Raw genomic sequence first — 23,059 nt, forward strand, 5'->3', positions numbered from 1 at the left:
CAATTACTTTTAGAAACCATATTTTAAGTGGACCATCTATTGTAGATATATCTTCTCTGTGGTGCTCAATGATATGATCACAGACCAATGCTACTAGAGTTAACATTTAATAAAGGACAGCAGCAGAAAATCTCCCAAAGGAACTATATAAATGACAGCCTAACCCTATTCATAATTAGGAGTTGAAGATTCATTTCCAGTGTCCAGTATAGGAATAAAGGATCAGTGCTTGCTGATACTTTAAAAGGCTTTAGATTTCAATAGAATATAGATATACTGTATATGGATAATGGCAACCAGTCTCTTTAACTCAGACTAATGACTTAGATTGTAATGTTCCCACTCACATCTGCACTCTTCTTTCAGTCCTCCCCAAATACAAACCAGGTTTCTTCTCTTCCCAATGTGAAGTGCTTTACAGGAAAAAAATGTATCAACATTTTTATATTGCTAGTGCAATATAAGCCTAAGCAAATCCTTTTAAAGGTTGTTGAATGCAACTTTTTTTTTAAGAATGTTCTTAAACACCTCTGTTCCAACTATGTCCTAGCTGGCCAATTTAGATTCCCACTCCTTCTCCCCAGCCCACTGCAGAATTACCACTTAAAACATTCAACAGCCTGTAGTTATCGCCTTCGAATAAAACTGAGTATTTATTTATTTACACTTGGTTTTTAATTGTTTTTGATGCCCATTATGTTTTTTTTTTAACAAGCTAAAATGTTAGTGTTATAAAAATGTGATACTGGATATTGGTTTTTTTCCCCCACTATTAAAAGCTCACTTCTGAAACAGCCATGGAACACTAAAACAACTTCTTGGCAATTCAAAGACTCATTGGTTTATTGCAGCATAATGTTTTACAGGCAACAGCTACTCCAAATGATTCATGAAATGGATTTATATGGTGCCAAATATATACATATGGGTTGAGGAATACCAAAGAACCAACCAGCAAAATGAAAACTTAACAGTACTAGAAATACAGAACCTGATACATTATATAGTTGAAATTGTAGCATTAAAACACATAATATACTGACACTGCAGGGAGGTGCCTGACATCAAATTCACAACTAGGCATGACTAGATTTTTACAATTACACACCACAGGAATGAATTCTTGAACATTACAAAATAGCCCCTGGAGATTAAACAATTGGGTACCCTAAATTTTGGGCTTAGGCATAATTCTCCAGAATGCATGGCAACATTTCATAGCAGGACCAGTATTGTTCTGCATCAGTATACCTCTCCCTATCATATACAATTCTATGCCAGTTTTGGTGTTATTAAGCTACTATTTGGATATGTACTTTTTAGGCTATTTCTATCTTCCTCCTAGGCATCCCTCATCCCATTTATCAAAATTGTTAATAGTGGCAAGAAAATTGTAAATTGCACATTTACAGGTAATGTTTATACCTATTTGTAAAACCCCCCCCAAACCTATTAACTCCTATTTGTCTTCATGGAGTTTTTTTTTTTTTAAAAAACCCTCAATTTTAATTAGGATAAAATAAAAGCAAGATTGAAATGGGTTGTTCTGAACCTCACTAGAATCATTCTGCCATTATTCTGACAAAATTTTTCCAACTCAAAATGGTGCCATTTAGAGGTCAGAACTCTTCAACAACAGTTGGAACATCTATTTTCAATTTGGAATACTGTAGAGCATTTCAAGCTCAAACCATTTCAAATTCCATACATTTTCACCCTATAAATTCTGTAACCATATCCTTGGTTAACCATCTTCTCAGTTTCAAGATAGTTTCTGTCTTCACTATAGACAAATCAGCCCATCTTACCATAATCACTCTGTCAATCTTTCCAAGCTCTGAATCAGTTACAAAACTTGTTCTCCACCTGTCAGTCCCATCTTTTTGGCTGTATACCATCTGGTATCTCAAGCACATGGATCCTCCTTTGTTCCTTCTTTCCACTTGCTGATCTTTGTGCCTTCTATCATGCTACTTGTCAGTCATCCCACAGTCTTTCGTCTTCCTATCTCAAACACTCTGTCCTCTTTTCTCAGACCACTTTGACAAAATCAAACTCCTCTGGCCTTCTTTAGATTTCTTTTCTGCATCCTAAAGTCTCTTAACTTTTCAGTATTCATTGTCAATCTTCACTGATCAACTCTATCACTTATCTAAGCTTTGCTAGAGTCCACAATATTTGTGTATAGCGATAGAGCATTATCACTGATTTCCAGAGTGCAGAAATCAACTTGACATATTTTTATTAACAACCATGATTCATGCATAAATTAAAATACATGTAAATATAATAGTTTAAGAGCTGTGTACCTGGTATAATCCTTCTGATGGAAATCATTATGCGCTTAGTTAAATGGGATTTAACAATTTATGTTATCAAAACAAGTTCTTTAATATCCTATGAGATTTCTACTACTTTACCCTGTATTAAAATGTATTATGACATTATAAAAATTTAATTTTTTAAAAATTATCAAGTTGCATCAGATTTAAATATGCTGACAGTTGGTCATCTGAAAGTATAACAGTTTCCAAAACTTCCTAGGAAGTGTATTCTGGAGAAAAATACCAGAGTCATTTTCAAAATAATTATTTCATAAATTAGTTTTATTTTGTATTAAATGAGCACGAGTCATTACCATTTTATTAACAGATATGCTTATTACATATCTATTGCTGAGGCTTTCAACACCACTTGAAACATGCAAATCGTCATGGAGACGAATCATTTTTCCAGTGCTTCTTATTTAATACATAACTGCAAAGCCATTATAAATTACTAAAGAGGTATTTGGTTAAGAAATAAAATAAATCATACGGTTAATACCATAATAATATTCCTGCTACAAGACAAGAATTTAAAAGTATTCAACTCCTGTATTACCTGGAATTTTAAAATGTTACAGAGGTTTAATTTGTTTTCATGGTACAAACATTTATTAATATTTTTATTATGATTAAATTATTTCTTGGTAACCGACAGTTTTATTCAAGATTGTACAAGTGAAAATGGAAGTAGATCCTACAATAATTCAATCAAAACCAATGACACACAGTAATATGTATTTGAGATTTCTAAACTTATTTGACACAGGAGGAAAAGAGTTCTCAGAATAAGGCACTAAAAGGGCAACATCCAATAAAAGTGTTCTAACAATAATTTACATTTTAAACAGAGCATACATATGCATGTGTGTGTGTATGCTTGCTGTAATTCACACTTCAAATTGTTAATGAAACATGTTACACAATTTATGGAACAACTATGTACCAAAATACACTTCCAAATTTGGTTGTTTTAACAGTAACTTCTAATGCCACTTGAAAAACAATTCTGTATGGCTTGGCAATAATGCATAGATTACCTTAATTACTCATTTTCTCCTCCTTTACCAATATGTGAAGTTAATATTTTGTAAAGCAAAATGTGTAATATTTTGAGCTATCTCATGAATGATTAGCATTAATAACAATGCAGAAAAGGCACTGAAGTTCAAGTGATTATATAAGGCTTTGTTTTCAAGCAAATTTTGCTGCTTTCTTCAGCACAACTTCGAGTCTTCAATGAAAATTTCAGCTTCTCTCAGTTTGAGATACCTTCTTTCTATACTCGTCTGTGTGCTTATCCCAATATAAATACCCCTCTCATAGGGTAAATAGTTCTCTCATTCTCACTGATATGAGAAAAGCTTACCATATTCCATTAAGATTGACAAGCATTATTTTTTAGGAATTTCCAAAGGCAGCACTAACCCTAAGCTTTATTTGCTTTTATTTGCATTACATAGTAATAATTAATCTAATCTACCTTAAGGCAAACCCGCAATAAGATACCCTCAGCGAGCTTTTTATGCCAAAGCAAGGAGGAGTGAGTAATAGCAGTCTTAGCCCTGAAGCTTGTGAAAGTTGTATCGGAAAGAACAACCGGTCGGAACACCTCTGTATGGTGAAAAAAGCCCACCATTCTCAGACTGCACCATGTCAGATCCATGAAGCTTGCATATATTGTTAACTGGAATAAACAAGACAGACAAAAAACAAACAGAATTACAACTGTTTTTATCATTTCATATTACATTATAGAGTTAAGAAAACAACAACATTTTTATCTTTTAAACTAGAGAATCTACAGCAATATTTGTAAAATATTCATGTTTGGAAAACCAGAATCCCTTCATACTTCATGTATTTCCTTAATAATTATGAGCGCTAGCCAGCTTGCATGAACTTCGTGCTCCCCTCACTTCTTGTTCATTGTTTAAGTTTAATATACTAAAGAACTGGTGATGGACTTATCTAATAAAATAGTTGATAAAGGAGTGACACACCCTAATAACTAAACTAAATTACCAAATATTTAAGATGAAACTTTCAAACATCTATTCCCATGAACTTATCAAAACAGGAAGAAGCAGTTGTTTCAGATTTTTATTATTTTTGCTGATCTGTGATTTTCTAAAACAAAACACCCTTTTAAATCCAGTTTCTAAAGCACTTCATTGTGGTTATATTCCAAAATACTTCCTCCAACTACAGCATGGTGGCAGTTCTCAATAGACAAATTTAAAAAGTAGTAATTGTCCCACAAGGTACTCCAGACTAGAAAAATATGTTCCTCTTTCTCAAATTCATGTTAAAGTGTTTTCATTATTGTGCAGATGTCCCTACTTTCAATTTTCCATATTAAAATTACCAGAAACCTACGAAAAATATCTTGTACAATTTTGACCCCTAGTATACCATGCAAAGGTGTTTACTTTTCAGAATTTAAATAAGATTATTTTGTATTTCTCTTACAATGTAGAGAACATTATAGGTTCTTCATTATACAAGAATACCCAGCATTTATAAATAATTCAGAATAACAAAGGAAAGTTAACGTTATTCTAGACAGAACTGGGAAGAGAAAGGGGGCAAGACCGACCGAAAAGAGAATGACTTTCTTAGGAAAAATTAATAAATTCATCCCTAATGTAATATTTACATTAAGTATTAATGGCTGGATGTATAGTTCAGTTATGACACAAATTTACAGTATTAGATTTTAAGACCAGGAAGACAGTACAAAACTTTGAATAAAATTGGAAGGCCTGCCTCAATGAGTTTGCATCCTATTCTGTACTAACTGGAGTATCTGGACAATTTTTAAAGATAAGTAATGTCTGAGTAGGAAAATATCTGAAAGCGCGTATGTAAAATGCTCTAATCTTCCTGAGAAAAAAGGAAGAAACAAGACCAACATTCAAATTACAAATGATATAATATTACTGATTTTTCTGTTCTATCCAAAAACTATGAAGTTGGCATAATCAAAATTACTGTGATCAACTTGGAATATTTTTTTGAACTCTATCTTACTTACCCATGAAATGTGTTTGGTTTTAAGCAATGCCCTAAAAATGTTGATCAGAATTAAAATGGATTTTTCTAAGGTTAGATGGAGTTGTGGATAACAAAGATACATTCACCATAAAATAGAGAACCAGTAAAAAGTACAAAAGAGAAATGTACTTTTCACAAGATAGGATTCCATCACCATGGCATGTTCTGCATAGTAGAACTAAGATTGTTTTGAAGATATACATACTGTTCTGTTACAAACAGTATCAAGAAGTGAACAGTGTAGCATAACAAAGATTTTGAGCAAATGATATATAAGGACCAAGGGAAGCAAAAGTAATAGATTTCTTAAAAAAAACATACACAATCCAAGAGTTTGAGAAATTGGGGTTTTTTTTTTTACTTTGAGAAAGTTCCTTTTTCATTATTTGAAGAAAGCAATTTTGCTTTCTTACTGTTGTTACATGACACAAGTACCAGTGGGTTTAAAAGCAAAAGCTACTCACCAGTAACTTGAGTTCTCTGAATGAGTAATGTCCCCCACAGATCCATATTCCTTTGACCTATTGAAATTTAGAAATTAAGATTTCACGATAATTGCCATACGCCCTGAGTGCTAACTGTACACTCTGTGAAAAAAATGGTGGTCTAGGAGAAGTGATCTGAATGTTGATACAGAATAAAATGGAAGACCAAATCCAAAATATGAATTCATGAGCAGTGGGGATAACAAAAGAAAGAGGAGGAGAAACAACAACAAATGAATTGTTTTGGCAAAGTGAAGAAAATCTCTCTCTCTTTCTCTCTCTCTCTTAGATTGAAGTTTTAGGTTTTTTAAATAATGCAAAAGCAGATTGTTTTAAGAGATCAAAATTTTAAAATGCTTAGGAATTAAACAATGAGATTTACAGATGAAAGAGCTAAGAATATATATGAATTGCTCCCTAAGAATCTTGTTAGATCTTGTTAGTAAGTTTTGTTTTTTTAGAAAAGTATAGATGATTTTCTCTTCGAGGCGTATTGTACTATATAATGACTATATGAATATATATACTGTAACAAAAGTGTGTCATATACAGATGTTTTCTGCTGTTTTTCCATATTTATTTTATAGTAACTAAAAACTAATTGGGTGAAAGTGAAAACTATCTGAAATAAAAAGATTACTGCCCATAACTAAAATCGATACTGATCCAGAAGGCCAAATACAAAACTAGTATTTTACCAAATTCTAATTCATTTTATTTCTACCCTAACACTCCACTATTCAATGAGGCCTAAAATATCATAAAATAGTAATAAAATTGCAAAATCAGAAATATTAAAATCCAACATCATACTGTAAACTTGACTTCTCTCACAGCTCACTATATTTAATACAGTGAACAGCAACAACTAAATCACTCTAGAGGCCTCATTTTTAATATACAATCTTCTGCCCAGTCTTTCTAGCTTTTGTAAATCTTAGGCTCTGTAACCATACATATAAATTAAATGGCTCCAATAAAATTCAATACAAGAACAAGCACTAAAGAGTAGAATCAGAGAATTTTTGTTTATACTAACTGGTTAATTATTTTATTTTAACATATATTTCACATTATCCAAATAGTTAAATATTTGCCAAGCCAATAGATATATACCCTCAACTTAGAACATTTGGGAGAAATGCAGTTTTCATATGGATTTCCACCTATTCTACTTATTTTCGCCACACTCAGAACTTTATTTATGCATAACAAGCTAGATTATCTCAAGTGATATAGCACCCTGTAAGAAGGAAGATCATGTATATGATTAGATAGGTAATCCCAGTAAAAACACTGCCTAATAGCAGGTGGAAAATGCTGAGGATGCTGCAAAATACAAAAAAGAATCAGAATTAAAGGTAGTAATAATGCTTTTAGTAAGCAAAACATTTGGCCTAAGTATTAGTTATTTCAGTTGTTCTATATTTTAAGAGGTTACTTTTTAAAAAAAATATCAGTGTGATCATCTGTGAATAGCCCTGTTCCCTGACAATTAACATCAATAATAAACACAGGAAGCTACAATATTAAATCTCAAGAATGGTACAGAAATTACATCTGGAGAAAGTGTAATTGAATACTGTATGCACTAATGACTTAGAACTAAATAATACTGAATAAAGTAAATGCCACTGTGTTAGAAGAAAGATGCTGAGAAACTTAGCCATTAACACAACCTTCACAATGAAATAAAACTAATATTGTATGACTTCTGCAATTTCAGAAGCAATATTACAAGAATCATACTGTAGTTGAATAAGAACTGCACAATGTGCAAGTGAAGCAGAAAGAATGATGGAAGAGATGGAATAAAAGTGGAATTATGCAAAAGAAAAGCACTTTTAAAAGATGATTATCTTTTCTTGTGTTATTGTAAAAGCAGAGATGATGCTTCAAAGGAACTAAAAGTATTACAGTAAGAATAATTAGTAGCAGAGTAGCTTTGCTGTCTGAGCTGCTAGGTTTGCAGTGGAGATCCTCAGACTTATGGTCCTTCAAGACTTAAATTTGCCTTCCCTGGGTATGAATGCAGAGCTGGTTTGGGAGCTTATGGCCACTATGGTAACCATGGACCTTATCCAGATTAATGCAGGCCCAACACAGTAATGATGTGATTTGGAGGTGGAGAATGTTAACATCAGTCTCTTGTCATGGTATGGTTGCCTTAGAGTTCTCTACATATGCTCCCTGCCAGAGGAAGAACAACCTATGGGACTGTTCTGCCCTAGGAACCTGAATTTCAGAGGGATGCACAGTTTGACTGAGGCCTTAGTCACTGCTTGAAATTAGAGGGTGACAAAGAAATGAGAGGGTTACTCTCCCTACCTGTGGATTCTGGGGAACCCCTTGGATTTCAGAGGAAGTCTGGGAGATAAAATGACAGAAGAGATGCTTAGAGCATCACTTCAGGAAGATGAAGAGTGAATCTAATCAAAAGTGGGTAAGAGCCTTTATTAAGGATTACCTTATGCCAGTAAGAACAGCAACACATAATTATTTTTCCACCCCTATCCTGTCTGCAGATAGTTGGCTGGTGGCCCTGTTCAAGGTGACCTAGGACCTCCTGAGAAGGGGGTGCGAGAGGAACATCAGCAGGGCCATTGTGAAGTCTATTCAAAGTATATGTTGGATAAAATTTCTTGGATGCACTCTGAACTAGAGTCCAACTATACAGATCCTATGGAGTTGGTTGACTGTGGCACAATCTATCTTAGTTATCTGGGAAGAAACTGAGGCTGTTAGACATAAGGAAGTTGACAGGGTTCTTGGGGCTGTAAATGTGGCCATCTTTGTATCAGATTCATGTCCCTCCTGACTAGTCAAGGCCTTCTGGGAGAGATATGATTGGATCCATGTGGTGGTAAACTCATCCTTGCATGACAAGGTGATCCTGTCAGCACTTGAAGAGATGGTGGACCACCCCCTTCTCAAGAAGCTGTTGCTGGATCCAATGGTGCTGGACAATGTTTGTTTTGTCTCCAACAAAGGTTGTAGTTGAGAAGATGGTCGGTTGCAGCTTCAGAGGGCCTGAACGAAACAGATTATCTGGAGCCTTCTCAATTGGGTTTTGGACCCAGGTATAGTATCAATACAGTACTGATGACATTTACTGATGATTTCTGGTGGGGTTGGGATGGGGATGGTGAATCACGGCCTTTCTTGATCAGCAACCTTCAATACCAACTACCATGGTATCCTTCTGGATAGGTTTAGGGGGTTTGGAATGAGAATCATCGTATTGTAGTGGTTCTCTTCCTTCCTCTAAGGCCAATTCCTGTTGGTTGTGGTGGAGGAGATATCCACCCTTAACCCCCTGCTTTCCGTATTTCCTCAGGGTTCTACTCTCCACCACATCTATTTAACATCAACTCAGTGAAGTCATCCATCAGCATGAGGGTAAGTATCATCAAAGTGCTGATGATAATCAGCTATACATCTCTACTCCTGGCCAATTAAGTAATACGATCAAGGTTCTCTCTTAGTGTCTAGAGGCTGTGTGAGAATAGGCTTCAGCTTATGCATCAAAAGCTTGAGGAGCAGGTGGCAGTAATGGTCAGGAGAGCCTTTGCACATCTTGTATACAAACTGTGCTCATTCCTGGATCAGGAAGCCCTGCTCATGGTTACTCATGCCTCAGTCATCTCCTGTTTGGACTATTGCAACAAGAGATTGCCCTCGAAAAACCACTCAGAAGCTACAAATGGTCCAGAATGGACCAGTGGTTCAGGTAGTTACATGTGTGCCAGTGGACAATCATGTAATACCACTGGTTTGCAAGCTGTATGGGCTTCTGGGTGCAATTCGAGCTGATGGCTATCACCTTATCATATATAAAGCCCTTAATGGGTCATTACAGGTTACTTGTGAGACTGCCTATTTACAATTATGCTGCCCATCCCACAAATCTGATAAGATGGGCATGTTCCAGGTTCCTTCTATTAAAAAACATCAGTTATAGGACCTAGGGGATGTGCCTTCTGTAGCATGGTTTTTGGTGGCTTTTAAATGGTTGTTTTAACCTGATGTTAGCCACCCAGGGTTGCACTGTACAAGAAGCGTGGCCACACAAGATGAATGAGTGAATGAAGGAACATTTATCTCAGTTCACATAATTCATAGGGCATCCATTTAAGGTAAAAGTTATTTATAAATAGAAATAATAATTTAAACTCTATATTACATACATATACATATACATATACATATATATTGCTAAAAGCATACTAAGACTGGGTTTGCATGCTGTATATTATTTCTTTGCATAAAGCCATTATTTGTTTTAACATGGATTTTTAAATAAGTGAGAATTGCCCCAAGCTCTAATTTACAACCCACAATGTCTGGTTTCACATAACACAAAACAGTATTTTATATGAAAATCTAGTCAAAAAGTAGTTTTCTATTAGGAAAAAGATTAAAATGTAGTCTGTTCATATCTCACCTAGCTTTTCCAGAAGTATTTTTAACTTTCCTGAATGACTGATTTGCTGTAGATCTTGTGGAAAGAGTCCTGGGTGAAGCACGAACAAAACTAGATGGAGGTGTTTTGGGGATCTTCTTTATTAAATGAGAAACCCATTTCTTCTGATCCTCCTGACAGGGTGCCAACAGCAACATATCTCTTGCTGAAGTTATGTCATAACTTACTATTGAGAAGAAAACAAACAGAGCCAAACTGTTTGAGAACAAAGAATGCATAGCCCCCCATTTTGTTTGCAAGTTATTATTATTATTATTATTATTATTATTATCATCATCACCATCTGCTTTTCCTTCCAATGGGAGCCTGGAGTGATGCACAGAAAGAGCATTTAAAATATACAGAATATAAAAGACAATGCAAATTATTTCTTTAAAAAGCTCACTGACCTTCACTAACAGTCTGGTGCTGAGTGTATGATCATGCAAGCTTAAGATTCATCTGAGAGCCTTACCCACATATTGTTCTGAGGAAGCACTTGAGAACAATTATACTAAAATCAAGATCTTAATTTTTGCACAGCATCCTAGAGTCCCTCCTGATAATGAAATGATCAGACAATAGAGCAAGTTATAATCTTTAAATATTTCAGTGTAGTTTTTCGTAAGTCCACCAAACGCAGGGCACATCAAAAGTATGCAAAGATCAGCGTAGCAATACAATCCTTTCGCTATTCCAGAGGGGCACAGCATATTCTAGAAGTGCTAAAGTTACATTTTGGTTACAGCTCATGTGCAACTTTTGTCTGGAGCTCACTGGAACCATACAGGTTCTCTGCGCCTCTGGAAAGGGACCAGTCTAATTCCTAAGGAATATATTCCAACTGACCTGATAGGTTCCTAATGTGGTACAAAAGAGGGAAGCTGCTCAGACTAAAGTGGAGCAGGCACATGGATATGTATTATTGTCCACTGGCTAAAATGCTTTTTTTCTAGAAGGCCTTGATTCTCTGATTATGGATAATTATGAGTTGACACTGTATAGATCATCTTTGCAAAAAGCTGCAACAGTATCAATTTTCAAAAAGTTATTTTGATGATGGACCAAAGTCAAGTTGTCTCAGCTGTGTAGATGTAGTTTTATGTTTTATTTTATTTCATTTGAAAGATGAAGTATATATGTTAATCTGCAGAATTCTGGTCAATGACCATACTAATGAACCAACTAACTAGAATTCAAAATAGGCTTTAGCATTCAGCATAAAATATTGGGCTGCTGAAGGTGAAAAGGCCCAACTCCTATATAAACTTTTTATTCCACAATAATTGTTTGTTTCTCTATTTGGAATTATACTGAACCATATTCACTTGTAAGTATATTTAGGATAGCACCCTTAATGGCTATAATTCAACTTTTAATGCATATTCCAAATCTGCACATATTTGTTCCTGAGATGATTGTTCCTTTGATTTTACAAATACAAACTGTTCTCATCAAAACAGTAAAAACTGGGTTGGATTCAAACTAACAGTACACTGCAACATATGCTTGCTTCACAAATTTAAGTCTATCTGAGCTCAATTAGATTTATTCTCATATATGTATAAATTGGACTCCAGCCAAATTAGACAAATTAATCAGGATTTAGATGAACAGATTTCAACAGAAACTTCATTTAACTTACCCGGTATCCAAACTGTTAGAACACACTGAACAATATTTAAAAACAAACAAACTATGCCATACCTTTACATGGTGCTATTAATTCTTCTTTTTTATCCAAGTGATCTTTATGGCACTTAACATGGCATCGGCGACATTCCACTGCAGGGGGTGGCTTAAATACATGCCAGAGAGGCTTGGCACAAGCCTCACAATTGGCTGGAAAATGGTATAAAGTTGGGACAAATTCATGACCTTTATGATGCAGAAAATTTGTCTTCTCTGCTGGCTGTACTGATTCTACTTCCAAATCTTTTCTACACTCCCCCTCATTGGCATATAGAATCTGAGCAAAGCAAAACAAAACAAAAAAGTTTAAAAGTTTGTGTCAGTCCCTGTGTATATAAATACATATTAACCAGGTGAACAAACTGTATAAATTATGAATATTTAAAAACAAATATACAAAAGTTTTTACCTGAAATATTTTGGGTATTTCTTCAGTTTCTGCTCTATAAACATCCCCTTGTGTAACTGGTCTAACATGGAACAATTTACTGAAATAAAATTATTATTACATTGTGTTAATAGCCATTCTTGGTACAAGGCAAATTTATCATTCTAAAATAAAATGCTGAATATTTCATATTAATATTTCATATTAATATATGGGGGGCCTAGTGGCTCATTTACAGGGCTGCACAGAGGAGTTTTCTGGGCTTCTGGAGGATAAAATCGCTTGCATTCAGTTCCAGTTGGATGCCAAGCGTGGGGCATGGTCTGTAGAGATGGCCAGGGTACGGACTTACCCTGTTATCAGGGATTGATTTGATCCTGTTGGACCCAAGGAAGTGGACAGGGTCCTCTGGATGGTCAATGCCACCAACTGTCAACTAGATCCATGCCCCTCCTGGCTGGTTAAGGCTACTCAGGAGGTGACATGTGGGGGGGTCCAGGCAATGGTGAATTCATCCTTGAGGGAGGGAGTTTCCCAGCCACCTTTAAAAAGGCACTGGTGCATCCCCTCCTCAAGAAACCATGACTGGATCCCACCATATTGGACAATTTTCGTCCAGTCTCCCACCTCCCCTTTTTAGGGAAGGTGGCTGAGAAGGTGATGGCATTGCAGCTCCAGAGATCCTGGAGGAAATGGATTATCTGGACCCGTCTCCATCACGATTTGGGACAGAAACTGCATTGGTCGCACTCATGGATGATCCCTGGCAGGAGCAGGATGGGGGTAGTGCATCCATCCTTGCTCTTCTTGACCTCTCAGCAGCTTTTGTCCATGGTATCCTTTTGGGTCGACTTGGGAGTTGGGAGTGGGCAGCAGAGTTTTGTGCTGGTTCTCTTCCTACCTCCAAGATCGATCCCAATTGGTGTTGATTGGGAGTGAGAGATCCAGCCTGCAGCCCCTCCATTGTGAGGTGCCACAGGGTTCAGTACTCTCTCCACTCCTCTTTTAACATCTACATGAAACCATGGGGTGAGATCATCCATTACCATGAGATGAGGTATCATCAATATGTAGATGATTCCGAGTTTTACATCATCCTGGGTGACCTGAGTGATGCTGTGACCACCCTTTTGCGGTGCCTGGACACTGTGGGGGTCTGGATGGGGTGCAACAGGCTTCAGCTGAACCCTAGTAAGATGCAGTAGCTGTGGATTGGAGGCCCCTCTGCATCCAGGAATTTATCATATTTGGTTTTGGACAGGGTTGCACTGCCCCAGACAGACCGGGTGTGTAATCTGAGGGTCCTCCTGGACTCACAACTCCTGCTCGAGGAGCAGGTGGCATTCGTGGCCAGGAGGGCCTTCGCCCACCTTTGTGTGGTGCGCCAGTTACGCTCCTTCCTGGATCAGAAGGCTGTCCAGTCAGTCACTCATGCCCTGGTCATCTCTTGGTTAGACTATTGCAATGTACTCTATGTGGGGCTACCCTTGAAGAGTATCCGGAAGCTACAGCTCGTTCAAAATGAAGCCGCGTGGACAATCTTGGGTGCCCCAAGGATTGCACATATAACAGTTCTGCTGCAGGAGCTGCATTGGGTGCCAGTTTGCTTCTGGGTCCAATTCAAGGTGTTGGTTATCACCTTTAAAGCCCTACATGGCATGGGTCCAGGTTACCTAAGGGACCATCTCACCCCTATCACATCAACCCGTCCCACCTGGTCAGGCAGACAGGGCATGTTGTGGATCCCGTCAGCAAGAGAATGTCGGCTGGCGGGGCCCAGGAGGAGATCCTTCTCTGCCATTACCCCCACCCTTTGGAATATTCTCCCCCCAGAGGTGCAGAGGGCCCCTACCCTCCTGGTTTTCTGGAAAGGACTTATGACCTGGCTGTGTCAGCTTGCATGGGGCAACAAGAGTTGTAATCAATCCTGGGGTTGGCTGGCGCCCTGATGACACTCCCCAAGCTGTTCAACAATTTTATCATCCCTTGGAATTTATTTATTTATTATTTAAGATTGTTTTATATTGCATTTTAATTGATTTTATCTCTTCTGTAAACTGCCCAGAGTTGCTTTTTAATGAGATGGGCGGTGATAAATTTGATATATAAACAAACAAATATTCATAAGGGATATTATTCCTTATTCTGCTCATGGAACACACTGCTTGATCAACACATAGTATTTATAAATGAAGAAAATACATATACCATTAGAATCCCAGAAAAAGCATGCTAACAAAATTTTTTATATTGATAAATTTAAATATTCTTTATGTAATCTGTATCTACTCTCCACAGACATTTCTTCTGAGAACATACATACTATATTACAATTACGCCCCACCATATGGCACTAAAGTAAGATATATAGCTGAAGTTTTTAAACTTTAGAGGATTTTTACAAAGCCCAGACTATTAAAATAATGAACACAATTTTTAATTCTTTAAATCACCTTAAAACAAAAGAACCCCAATGATATTGATCAATCTGATTTTGGCAACAGAGTAGGGTGGACATTGAGGTAAAATGCATTTGATGACATGTCAACAATGTGAACAAATATTCAGAATTATTTCTATGACAACCATGGTTATTTTTTTTAATAATAAATTCTATGTTGCATAAATGCTACGATATGATATTTCTGCATCCCATGATTAGGGGTTTATGAACATTCAATATTTACCATAGTTTTACCTTTAAACACCCACATTCAAATATACCTACTTATATTACATATTATTCACAAAACTACTACCAGAAGAGTATTTTTGTCACCCTCTAAAAACAACTACTTTCCTCTCAAGCAGTACAAACCATATCATGGAGAAAATCCATCCATACGGTCACTAAGAGCTGACACCAACTTGATGGAACAATTAAAAATAATCAAGTATAAACCATAAGGTTGATACTATGTGGAAATAAATACTATACAGAATCACAAAACGAGTTAAGAGCTAAATAATGTTCCTTTTCAGGCAATTATCCAAATACTTCATACTTTTCCAAAAGTTCTGTTTCTGGAAGTAGGGATCCTGCTGGATTCCAAAAATCAGGAGGAATCTGATAGAATCTTTTCAGACCAAAACATTTTATTAAAAGGCATAAGCTTTTGAGAGCCACAGCTACTTCATCAGATGCAATGGAGTGACCAGTCTGATATAGTTTTAAATTGGGATAAGGTGAAAAGGAAGAGAGGAAAAAGCAAAAGACAGGGTGGTTATGCAGATGCAACTTACATGTGAGACAGATTACAAGTAGCAGTAACAACTGAAATGTGTTAAAAATCCATTGTGTTCAGAGATAGTCTGAAACCTTTTGATGTATGTGAGTTCACTAGCATAATTGAACAAGAGATTACTGAAGGTCCCCCCTTCCCCAAATAGCTACTTTGAGATCTGTAATGGAGTGTCTTATCTCTTTTCCATCTTGGAAAAAAGAAACTTTGCTACCATAATTGAGTGAAGTTAATCTGCATAACTAGCATCCCCATCCCAGATTAAATCCTATATCATTCTAGTCACTCCAGTGCATCTGATGAAGTGAGCTCATAAAAGCTTCTGCCTTTTAATAAAATGTGTTAGTCTGAAAAGATGTTACCAGACTCCTCCTAATTGTTTACTATTAGAGACTTCAAAATTATTTTGCTTATATCTTAAATTAATATTAGAAAAACGTACTCTATATCTAATACCATAGATGGATTAGATTGCTCTTTGTCCTGTTCATCGTTATAGAATAGAATCTTCCTGCTGCTGACCACAACATACTGGGAGAAAAAAAGAGGAAAAGAAAAGACGCTGTTAATACATATGTTCTGCTTGCTCATGACGAAAGGCATTTCTAGGACTTCAAATTTTCTGGGCACAAGAAAGGATATTTAGAAATAATGGTCAACCACAGCTCTGCATTATAAGCCTAAGCAAGCACAAGCCTTTGGGTACCCTCATTCCTTTTCCCTGCACTTCTACCTTCCACACCAAGACTAGAAACCTATGACATTGTTAATATATTGCATACTTCATTCAGACTAAGCAAAGTACAGTTTGAACATAAAGGAAAAAAGGAAGTAGCAGGCCTGAAGTCTTGTATATATGAGTAGCCACAGAAACTTTAAGCTAACCACCTGTATATTACAATGAAAGGCAAATAAAGTAATACAAAATGGTTTTATTTAGCCAAATCACATTTGGTAACACATTTATTGCATAAGTATCAAAATATTTTCACATCTGAGTTAAATAATTTCAAGTTCTGCAGAAGACAAGACAAATATAAACTGAAGATATGTTTACTAAAATTATTTTAACAGCAGAAATGATTTCATATCACAGTTTCTCTTGATTTGTTTTTCTTTATTGCAATTGTAATATTTCATATCTAAATTTGCATTTATTAATTCCCATCGTAAATACCAATTTTACTCTATGTGCACCTTAGATTCAAGTCAAAATCAGTACTTGATTTAGCGTATGAAAGGAAAGATATTGGATACCTGCTTCTTCCATCCGTAACGTTTAATATTCCCTTTGTTTGGTATTGAAAGCCAGCCCTCTATTCTTGATTCTATATAAAAACCAATATATATTGATTAACATTTTATTCACAGAGAATTATAAAGAAGAGCATTTGCTTTCATGCAGCCATTAGCAATGATCAAACAGACCAATAAAATAGCAATAAGTAAGCTTAGCTAAACAAGAACAAGGAATGAAGCATTTTTCATGCCTAATCACAAATTCATTTACCATGGCACTATTGCAGAACCTGCAAAGATGTTATAAAATTTACAACCAACACTGTTTCAATGGAAATGTTTTGACCTAGCTATACAGGATCTCAGCCAGCAACTGTTTTAGCATAATTTTTTTTTGTTAAAAAAACTATATCTAATTTCATACTGGAGTGGGAGCATTAATTCTTTTGCATAAATATACAGTAATTGAAAGCCACAATGAAAGTGCAAAAGAGCAAGCAAGAAGCACCCATTCGTCCCATTACTCACAGAAGTTAAGAACAGAAGAGAAATAAATAAGGAATGCGGGAAGAATCAGCTAGATATAAAGAATAAGAAAAAAAAAGCAATTTATTCAATTTTTAAATGACAGTTTGAGTATGATAAAATGAAAGAATATGGTTATGATGTCAGATTTAATTAAAAGTCAATTATTAGCTGGTGAAGTTCTTGATTCTCACTTATAAAAAAAAATCTCAAAACCTATATCCAAATTCAAGTCAGTATTTTAGAACCAAAGGCTCTGTGAAATGAAGGTGATAAAAAGTTGTATACCAAGAATAATTATTTAGGTGTATGGGTGTGTGTTAACTAGAGAGATATAAACATGAAAATTCATATACCTTTGTGGGGATAAAATCTATTTTCATTTACCATTTACCATACAAATGTATAAAATAAATAGACCAAAAAGAAAAATTAATATTTAAAAGTTGACATCTTGTCAAAACAGAATAGTACTTTTGGTGTAACAAGATGGAGAATTACAAAGACTGAGTCTCTTACCTGTAACATTTCCATCTGTTTCATCAGCCTGAAGGCTGGCAACACTAGTAGAGTCCATGCCTTGTTGCAAGTCTAAAATTTTACTGTGCAATTGTTCTATATCACTCTCCTTACTATCCAGCTGCATCTGAAGTTCATTCCTGTATGTGGACTCTTCCACAAGTTGCTGTATTCAACAGAAAATAGGGTAAACCAATCTTCCAGTATTTATATGAATTAAACTGGTAATGTAATAGTAAAGAATATTCATAAATAATTCTCCACTGTTATCACTTCCATGGAGAGTGTAGAGCATATTGTTTAAAGTTAGCGGTCCCTATTAGGAAGTGCTGGGCTGGAAAATGGACTGCTAGGCCATTGAAATAAGTCTGCATAGCATCTTACATTGCTCATATTCAAATGTTGGCTGGCTAAGCCCAGCAGAGATGACACAGGTTTCATTTTGGGAAGTTATCTGGGATTAGTCTGAGCCTATGGATCCTAACGAAGTGGAAGCTCCACCACCTATGGATTAGATCCCTGTCCTACCTGGTTAATGAAAGTTACCTTGAAAGTTATCACTTGGGTTACACCAGTGGCCTTTAAGTATGCACCATCTCCTCAAGAAATCACTGCTGAAGCTGGCTATTGTAGATAACTATTAGCCTGTCTCCAACCTTCCCTTTTTAAGGAATTTAGTTGAGAAAGAGGTGGGGCTTTCTGCAGAGGGCCCTGGATGAAACAGATTATCCAGACCCTTTTCAGTTGGGGCTGAGCATGGGATGGAAACATCATTGGTTGCTCTTGTGGATAATTTGTAATAGTCTCAATATAGGAGGACTGAAATTCCCCTGGTCCAGCTGGATATCTCAGCTGCCTTCAGTACAGTCAAGTACAGTGGTACCTCGGGTCACGAACGCTTCTGTTCATGACCAATTCGGGTCACGAACAGCACCGTTCGCAAAATTTTGCTTCCGTTCGCAAACTCCGCATCGGGTGACGAACAGGATCTGCGGCCATTTTCCCCTGCTGACACATATGGTCGTGGCTTCCTCTAGGGAGGGGGACTCTCCCTCCAAACAATAACCGCCTCCCCACCCGCCTTCCTGTCCTCCACGCCTCAAGCAAGGTTAGTGTTCTCTCTCTTCATACTGTACTGTACTGTACTTTGTGTCATATTTTTGTGGTTTTAAAAAAAAATACATATGGTTCAGAACAGATTAGCCGTATTTACATTGAACCTTATGGGAAAATTTGATTCGGGTCACAACCAAAATCGGTTGGCGACCAAATTCGTAGGGGTCAGAACGGATTAACAGTATTTACATTGAACCTTATGGGAAAATTGGATTCGGGTCGCGACCAATTTGGGTCGCGACCAGAGTCGTGGAACAAATTAAGTTCATGACCCGAGGTACCATTGTATATTATCCTTATAGGGTAGCTGTGATACTTAGGAGTGGGGGCCCTGTGTTACCATGGTTCTCATCCTACTAGGGCAGCCAGTAAGTGGGAGGGGTCGAGCCTTGGTAGTTTCACTGTGGTAGTTTCACCTTTGATCTTTTCCCCCTATTGTTTAGCATCTATGTGAAGCCAGTGGAGGGAAGGCACCTGTCAATATGAGATGAGGTAGCATCAATATGCAAATGAACCAAGTTTACACAGCCATCTCTGGCTGAACAGGAATTTTTGTTGAGATTCTGTTTCAATACCTGGATATTCTTAAGATCTGGATAGGAAAATTTAAGATCTGTCTTAAATTTAATCCTATTAGACTTAAGGGGAACATCTGTGGGTTCACAAGCCAACTGATTCTAGAGACAGGCCATTGTTGGCTCTATACAAAGTGGTGCTCCTTGAGATGGAGCTGGTTCACAATCTGAAAGTCCTCTTGGACTCACAGCTCTTCCTAGAATAGCAGGTGAATGCTATAGGCAAGAGAGCTTTTACACAGTTACTATAATGATTGGTTCCCAGAGTGATAAACAGTTTAATTGCTAGAATTCTTATAACTCAATTCCTTTCTTCTCAATAAATCTTGCTAACAAGATTTGGTGAAAATCATGGTTGGAAAATAATAGCTGTCAAGGGCTTAACAGTTACATTTCTGTGCTGGGAATGGGAGACTTTGATCATGGTATCCCTTGTCATTTCATGTTTGGATTGTTGCCATTGTACAAGGGGCTCCCCTTGAACCTACAGTTGGTTCAGTATATGCTTAGGTTTGCCCATGTGGCACCTCTACTTTGGCAGCTGCATTGGTGGTTGTTTAGCTACCAGATGCAGCTCAAGATCCTCATTGTCACCTTTAAAGATCTACATGGTGTAGGACCTGAGTTTCTTAGAGATTACCCAATTCAAGTGGAATCAGGCATGAGAAGGGTCCTTGTACTGGGTCAGGGGCGTCACTATTAAGTAGTTCGGGCATATCATTGTTTCTGTTCTGAATATATGACAGCAGGCATTTCAATCAGTTACAAAGAAGAGAAAGAGAAGGAACAGAAGCAGCTGAGTCAACACACTAACAGGTAGGATAGAAACAGATAATCTAATAGGTAGAACTCTGAGATAGAGGCAAACAACTAAAAGAACACAAAAGCTGTGTGCTGGATAACAAACATATGGATTTAAGTAAATTGATGGATTAAGCACTGTTAAACAAGGAAAATATGTAAGGTGATCCTCAGAAAGAGTACGCGAATATATAGTTGGGAGATAGCGGAGAAAATTGGAGGAGCTCTGGAGAAATTATCTGGCTTGCTGTTTTGGTTTGTCAAGATCAAAAAAATGAGATTGAAGCGGTTGCATGTTCTCAAGCTCTATTATGCTCAATTTCTTGGTTACATGATGTGTGGCCTTATCAAACTGCCTTTTCTGAAATGAATAGCCACTGTTGTTCTGCTGTACTACTCATCCCTCCCTTATTGCTGCAATCATAATGGGGAAGATTATATGCAAGAATGCTCCAATTCTCCTCGTATGTCTTTTTTCCCAATCTTTTTGCAAGCATATTAGCCTGCCAATAAGAAATTAAGACTATGAGGAGCAGCACTATGCTGAGGAAATGATGTCAAAATGGTTCTCCTTTTAGATTTTCTTTCTATTTACATTCTCAGCAACCTAAGAGGGATTTAAGGCAGCAATGAGGTCTACCACCCAGTAATAGATTCAGCTTTCAGGTTGTTCATCACTGTCTGACTATTCTGCAGTACCTAATGGATTCACCAACCCAGAAGAGTTATATTTCCATTATCCTATCACATGTTGTCCCTTTAAAAGAATAATGTAATTTAACCACAATGTTTGGATGAACTGAGTTTTATACATATTTTAAATCTTAAATATAAGTGGGGCTTCAAAGAGAATAGGATTAGTGAATCTATTTGATAATTAAGTTAAAAAGTCTTACCGCTTGCATTTCATTAAGTTCCTTTTGATATTTTATTGCCATCTGATTAGATTTCTCCTTTTCCTGGTTAAGTTCCAACTGTAACTTTCGGTTTTCCTTCTCTTTTTTCTTGAAATCTTGCATATTTACTTTCTTTCTATCTAGTTTAAAATCTTTTCGATTCATAATCTCAGCCAATTTGTTGACAGCCTATTGCATATAAACAGGAGAAAATTAAAGTAGACACACAAAACTCTACACAAATTAACGCTGGAAAGTAAGCGGTAAATATAGAAAATATTAGAATCTAGAAATATTATTTTACTACCAGAATATTTTGTGAGAAACATCATATACTTGCTGCATTAAAGACACACCAGACAATTAATAGCTTTACTTTATGTTAATTAACATCTTCTCTTGGAAGCCATTTGATCATTTACTTTGCAAAACAATCTCAAATGTTAAAATTTCACAACAGAAAATGAACAAGTAAATAAATATATGAATCTCACATCCACCTGGAACACATTTGTGGACCTAAGTCATTTTAATTCATATGAATAATTGTGAGCTATCTAAGGAAGTGCTTTCTTATGCATGTGTGTGCCTTTGAGTCAGTACTGACTCCTGGTGACTGCCTGGACAAGTCCCTGCAGTTTTCTTGGCAACATTTTTGGAAGTAGTTTGCCACTGCCTTCTTCATAAGACTGAGAGAGAGTAACTGGCCCTAAGTCACCCAGTTGGCTTCTTGACTAAAACAGAACTCACGGTCTCCCAGTTTCTAGCTTGGTTTCTAACCACTACATCAAAATGGCTCTCACAGAAGCATTAGTATACCAAAATGTTTGTCAACCTAAATATTCATAAATGTAGTAATCTGCTTTTTATTGCACCAGACCACTGATCTATCTAGTGTATCATGGTCTATCAACAGCACTTCTCAGTTTTACTTTGACATAAGTAAAGACATACGTATTACTAGGATGTACTGCCCAAAAAACACTATTTTTTTTCTTTTCTGTATCTGTACAAGGGACAACTCATTACTGATCTAAGGCAGTAACACTTTTGATTCACACTTTCTATACATGCACCTTAAATGTTAATGAGAATAATGGAATATGCTTATGTACTGTACATACATTACAATGCAAAGCTCATATTCTGAAATCACAATCAAAAGAAACGGGGTACAGGCTCCCTATTACTGATCTAATATATTTAGGCTTTTCTGCCATTGTATGAACTAAAATTCAGAAAAACAAGATTCCTTAAGGACTAAAGCACTATATTTTGAAGGACAACTCCATCCACCTTCCAAAATGCACTCACCTGTGTCTTAAGTGTCCTTTCATTGTTCAGGTTTTTTTCATACTGCATTTTAATTATGTTGAATTCTTCTTCTTTTTTGAATTTATACTCTTGTTGAAAAACAATTGAGAATTAAGAATTTGTGAAATTTTATTACATCAGAATGACATGCACTTTGGAATTTCTCTCTTATTAAATCTTAATTTAATTATTACATTATTAATTATTATTAATAAGAGCCCTGCCACTACATATTCTGTCCAGAATTATACAGGGTGGGAGATGCTTCCTATAATGCTTTCCAAAATTCAAATATGATTAAACAGACAGACAGACTTGGTTGACTTATTTTCCTAATTCATAATATAGTTTTGACTCATTGTGTTTTGTGAACCTAGCAACTGTAATCTGTAATGTTTTTAGTTTTGTACAATACATGAAACAT

General features: G+C 36.3%; 1 protein-coding gene across 4 annotated transcripts in view; it reads right to left on the reverse strand.

The window, feature by feature from the left end:
- Positions 1-815: 815 nt before the first annotated feature.
- Positions 816-23,059, reverse strand: part of ROCK1 (Rho associated coiled-coil containing protein kinase 1) — a 95,672-nt gene continuing 73,428 nt past the window's right edge. For 2 of the 4 annotated variants that reach the window (XM_088130786.1, XM_088130785.1), the window contains exons 26-35: positions 22,636-22,724; positions 21,322-21,510; positions 17,934-18,099; positions 16,908-16,978; positions 16,093-16,181; positions 12,430-12,508; positions 12,036-12,297; positions 10,311-10,515; positions 5,846-5,902; positions 816-4,011 (exon numbers count right to left, since the gene is read on the reverse strand). In XM_088130786.1, the coding sequence (XP_087986912.1) occupies positions 4,008-4,011; positions 5,846-5,902; positions 10,311-10,515; positions 12,036-12,297; positions 12,430-12,508; positions 16,093-16,181; positions 16,908-16,978; positions 17,934-18,099; positions 21,322-21,510; positions 22,636-22,724 (1,211 nt within the window). In that variant the 3' untranslated portion in view covers positions 816-4,007. Of the gene's footprint in view, positions 4,012-5,845; positions 5,903-10,306; positions 10,516-12,035; positions 12,298-12,429; positions 12,509-16,092; positions 16,182-16,907; positions 16,979-17,933; positions 18,100-21,321; positions 21,511-22,635; positions 22,725-23,059 lie in introns of those variants that run through there. The other 2 variants (XM_088130787.1, XM_088130788.1) reach the window with 2 other exon arrangements.

Source organism: Python bivittatus, unplaced genomic scaffold (assembly GCF_059951505.1).
Source record: "Python bivittatus isolate LINGU-HERP-01145 unplaced genomic scaffold, Pbiv_v1 ctg000840_np1212, whole genome shotgun sequence".
Taxonomy (NCBI): domain Eukaryota; kingdom Metazoa; phylum Chordata; class Lepidosauria; order Squamata; family Pythonidae; genus Python; species Python bivittatus.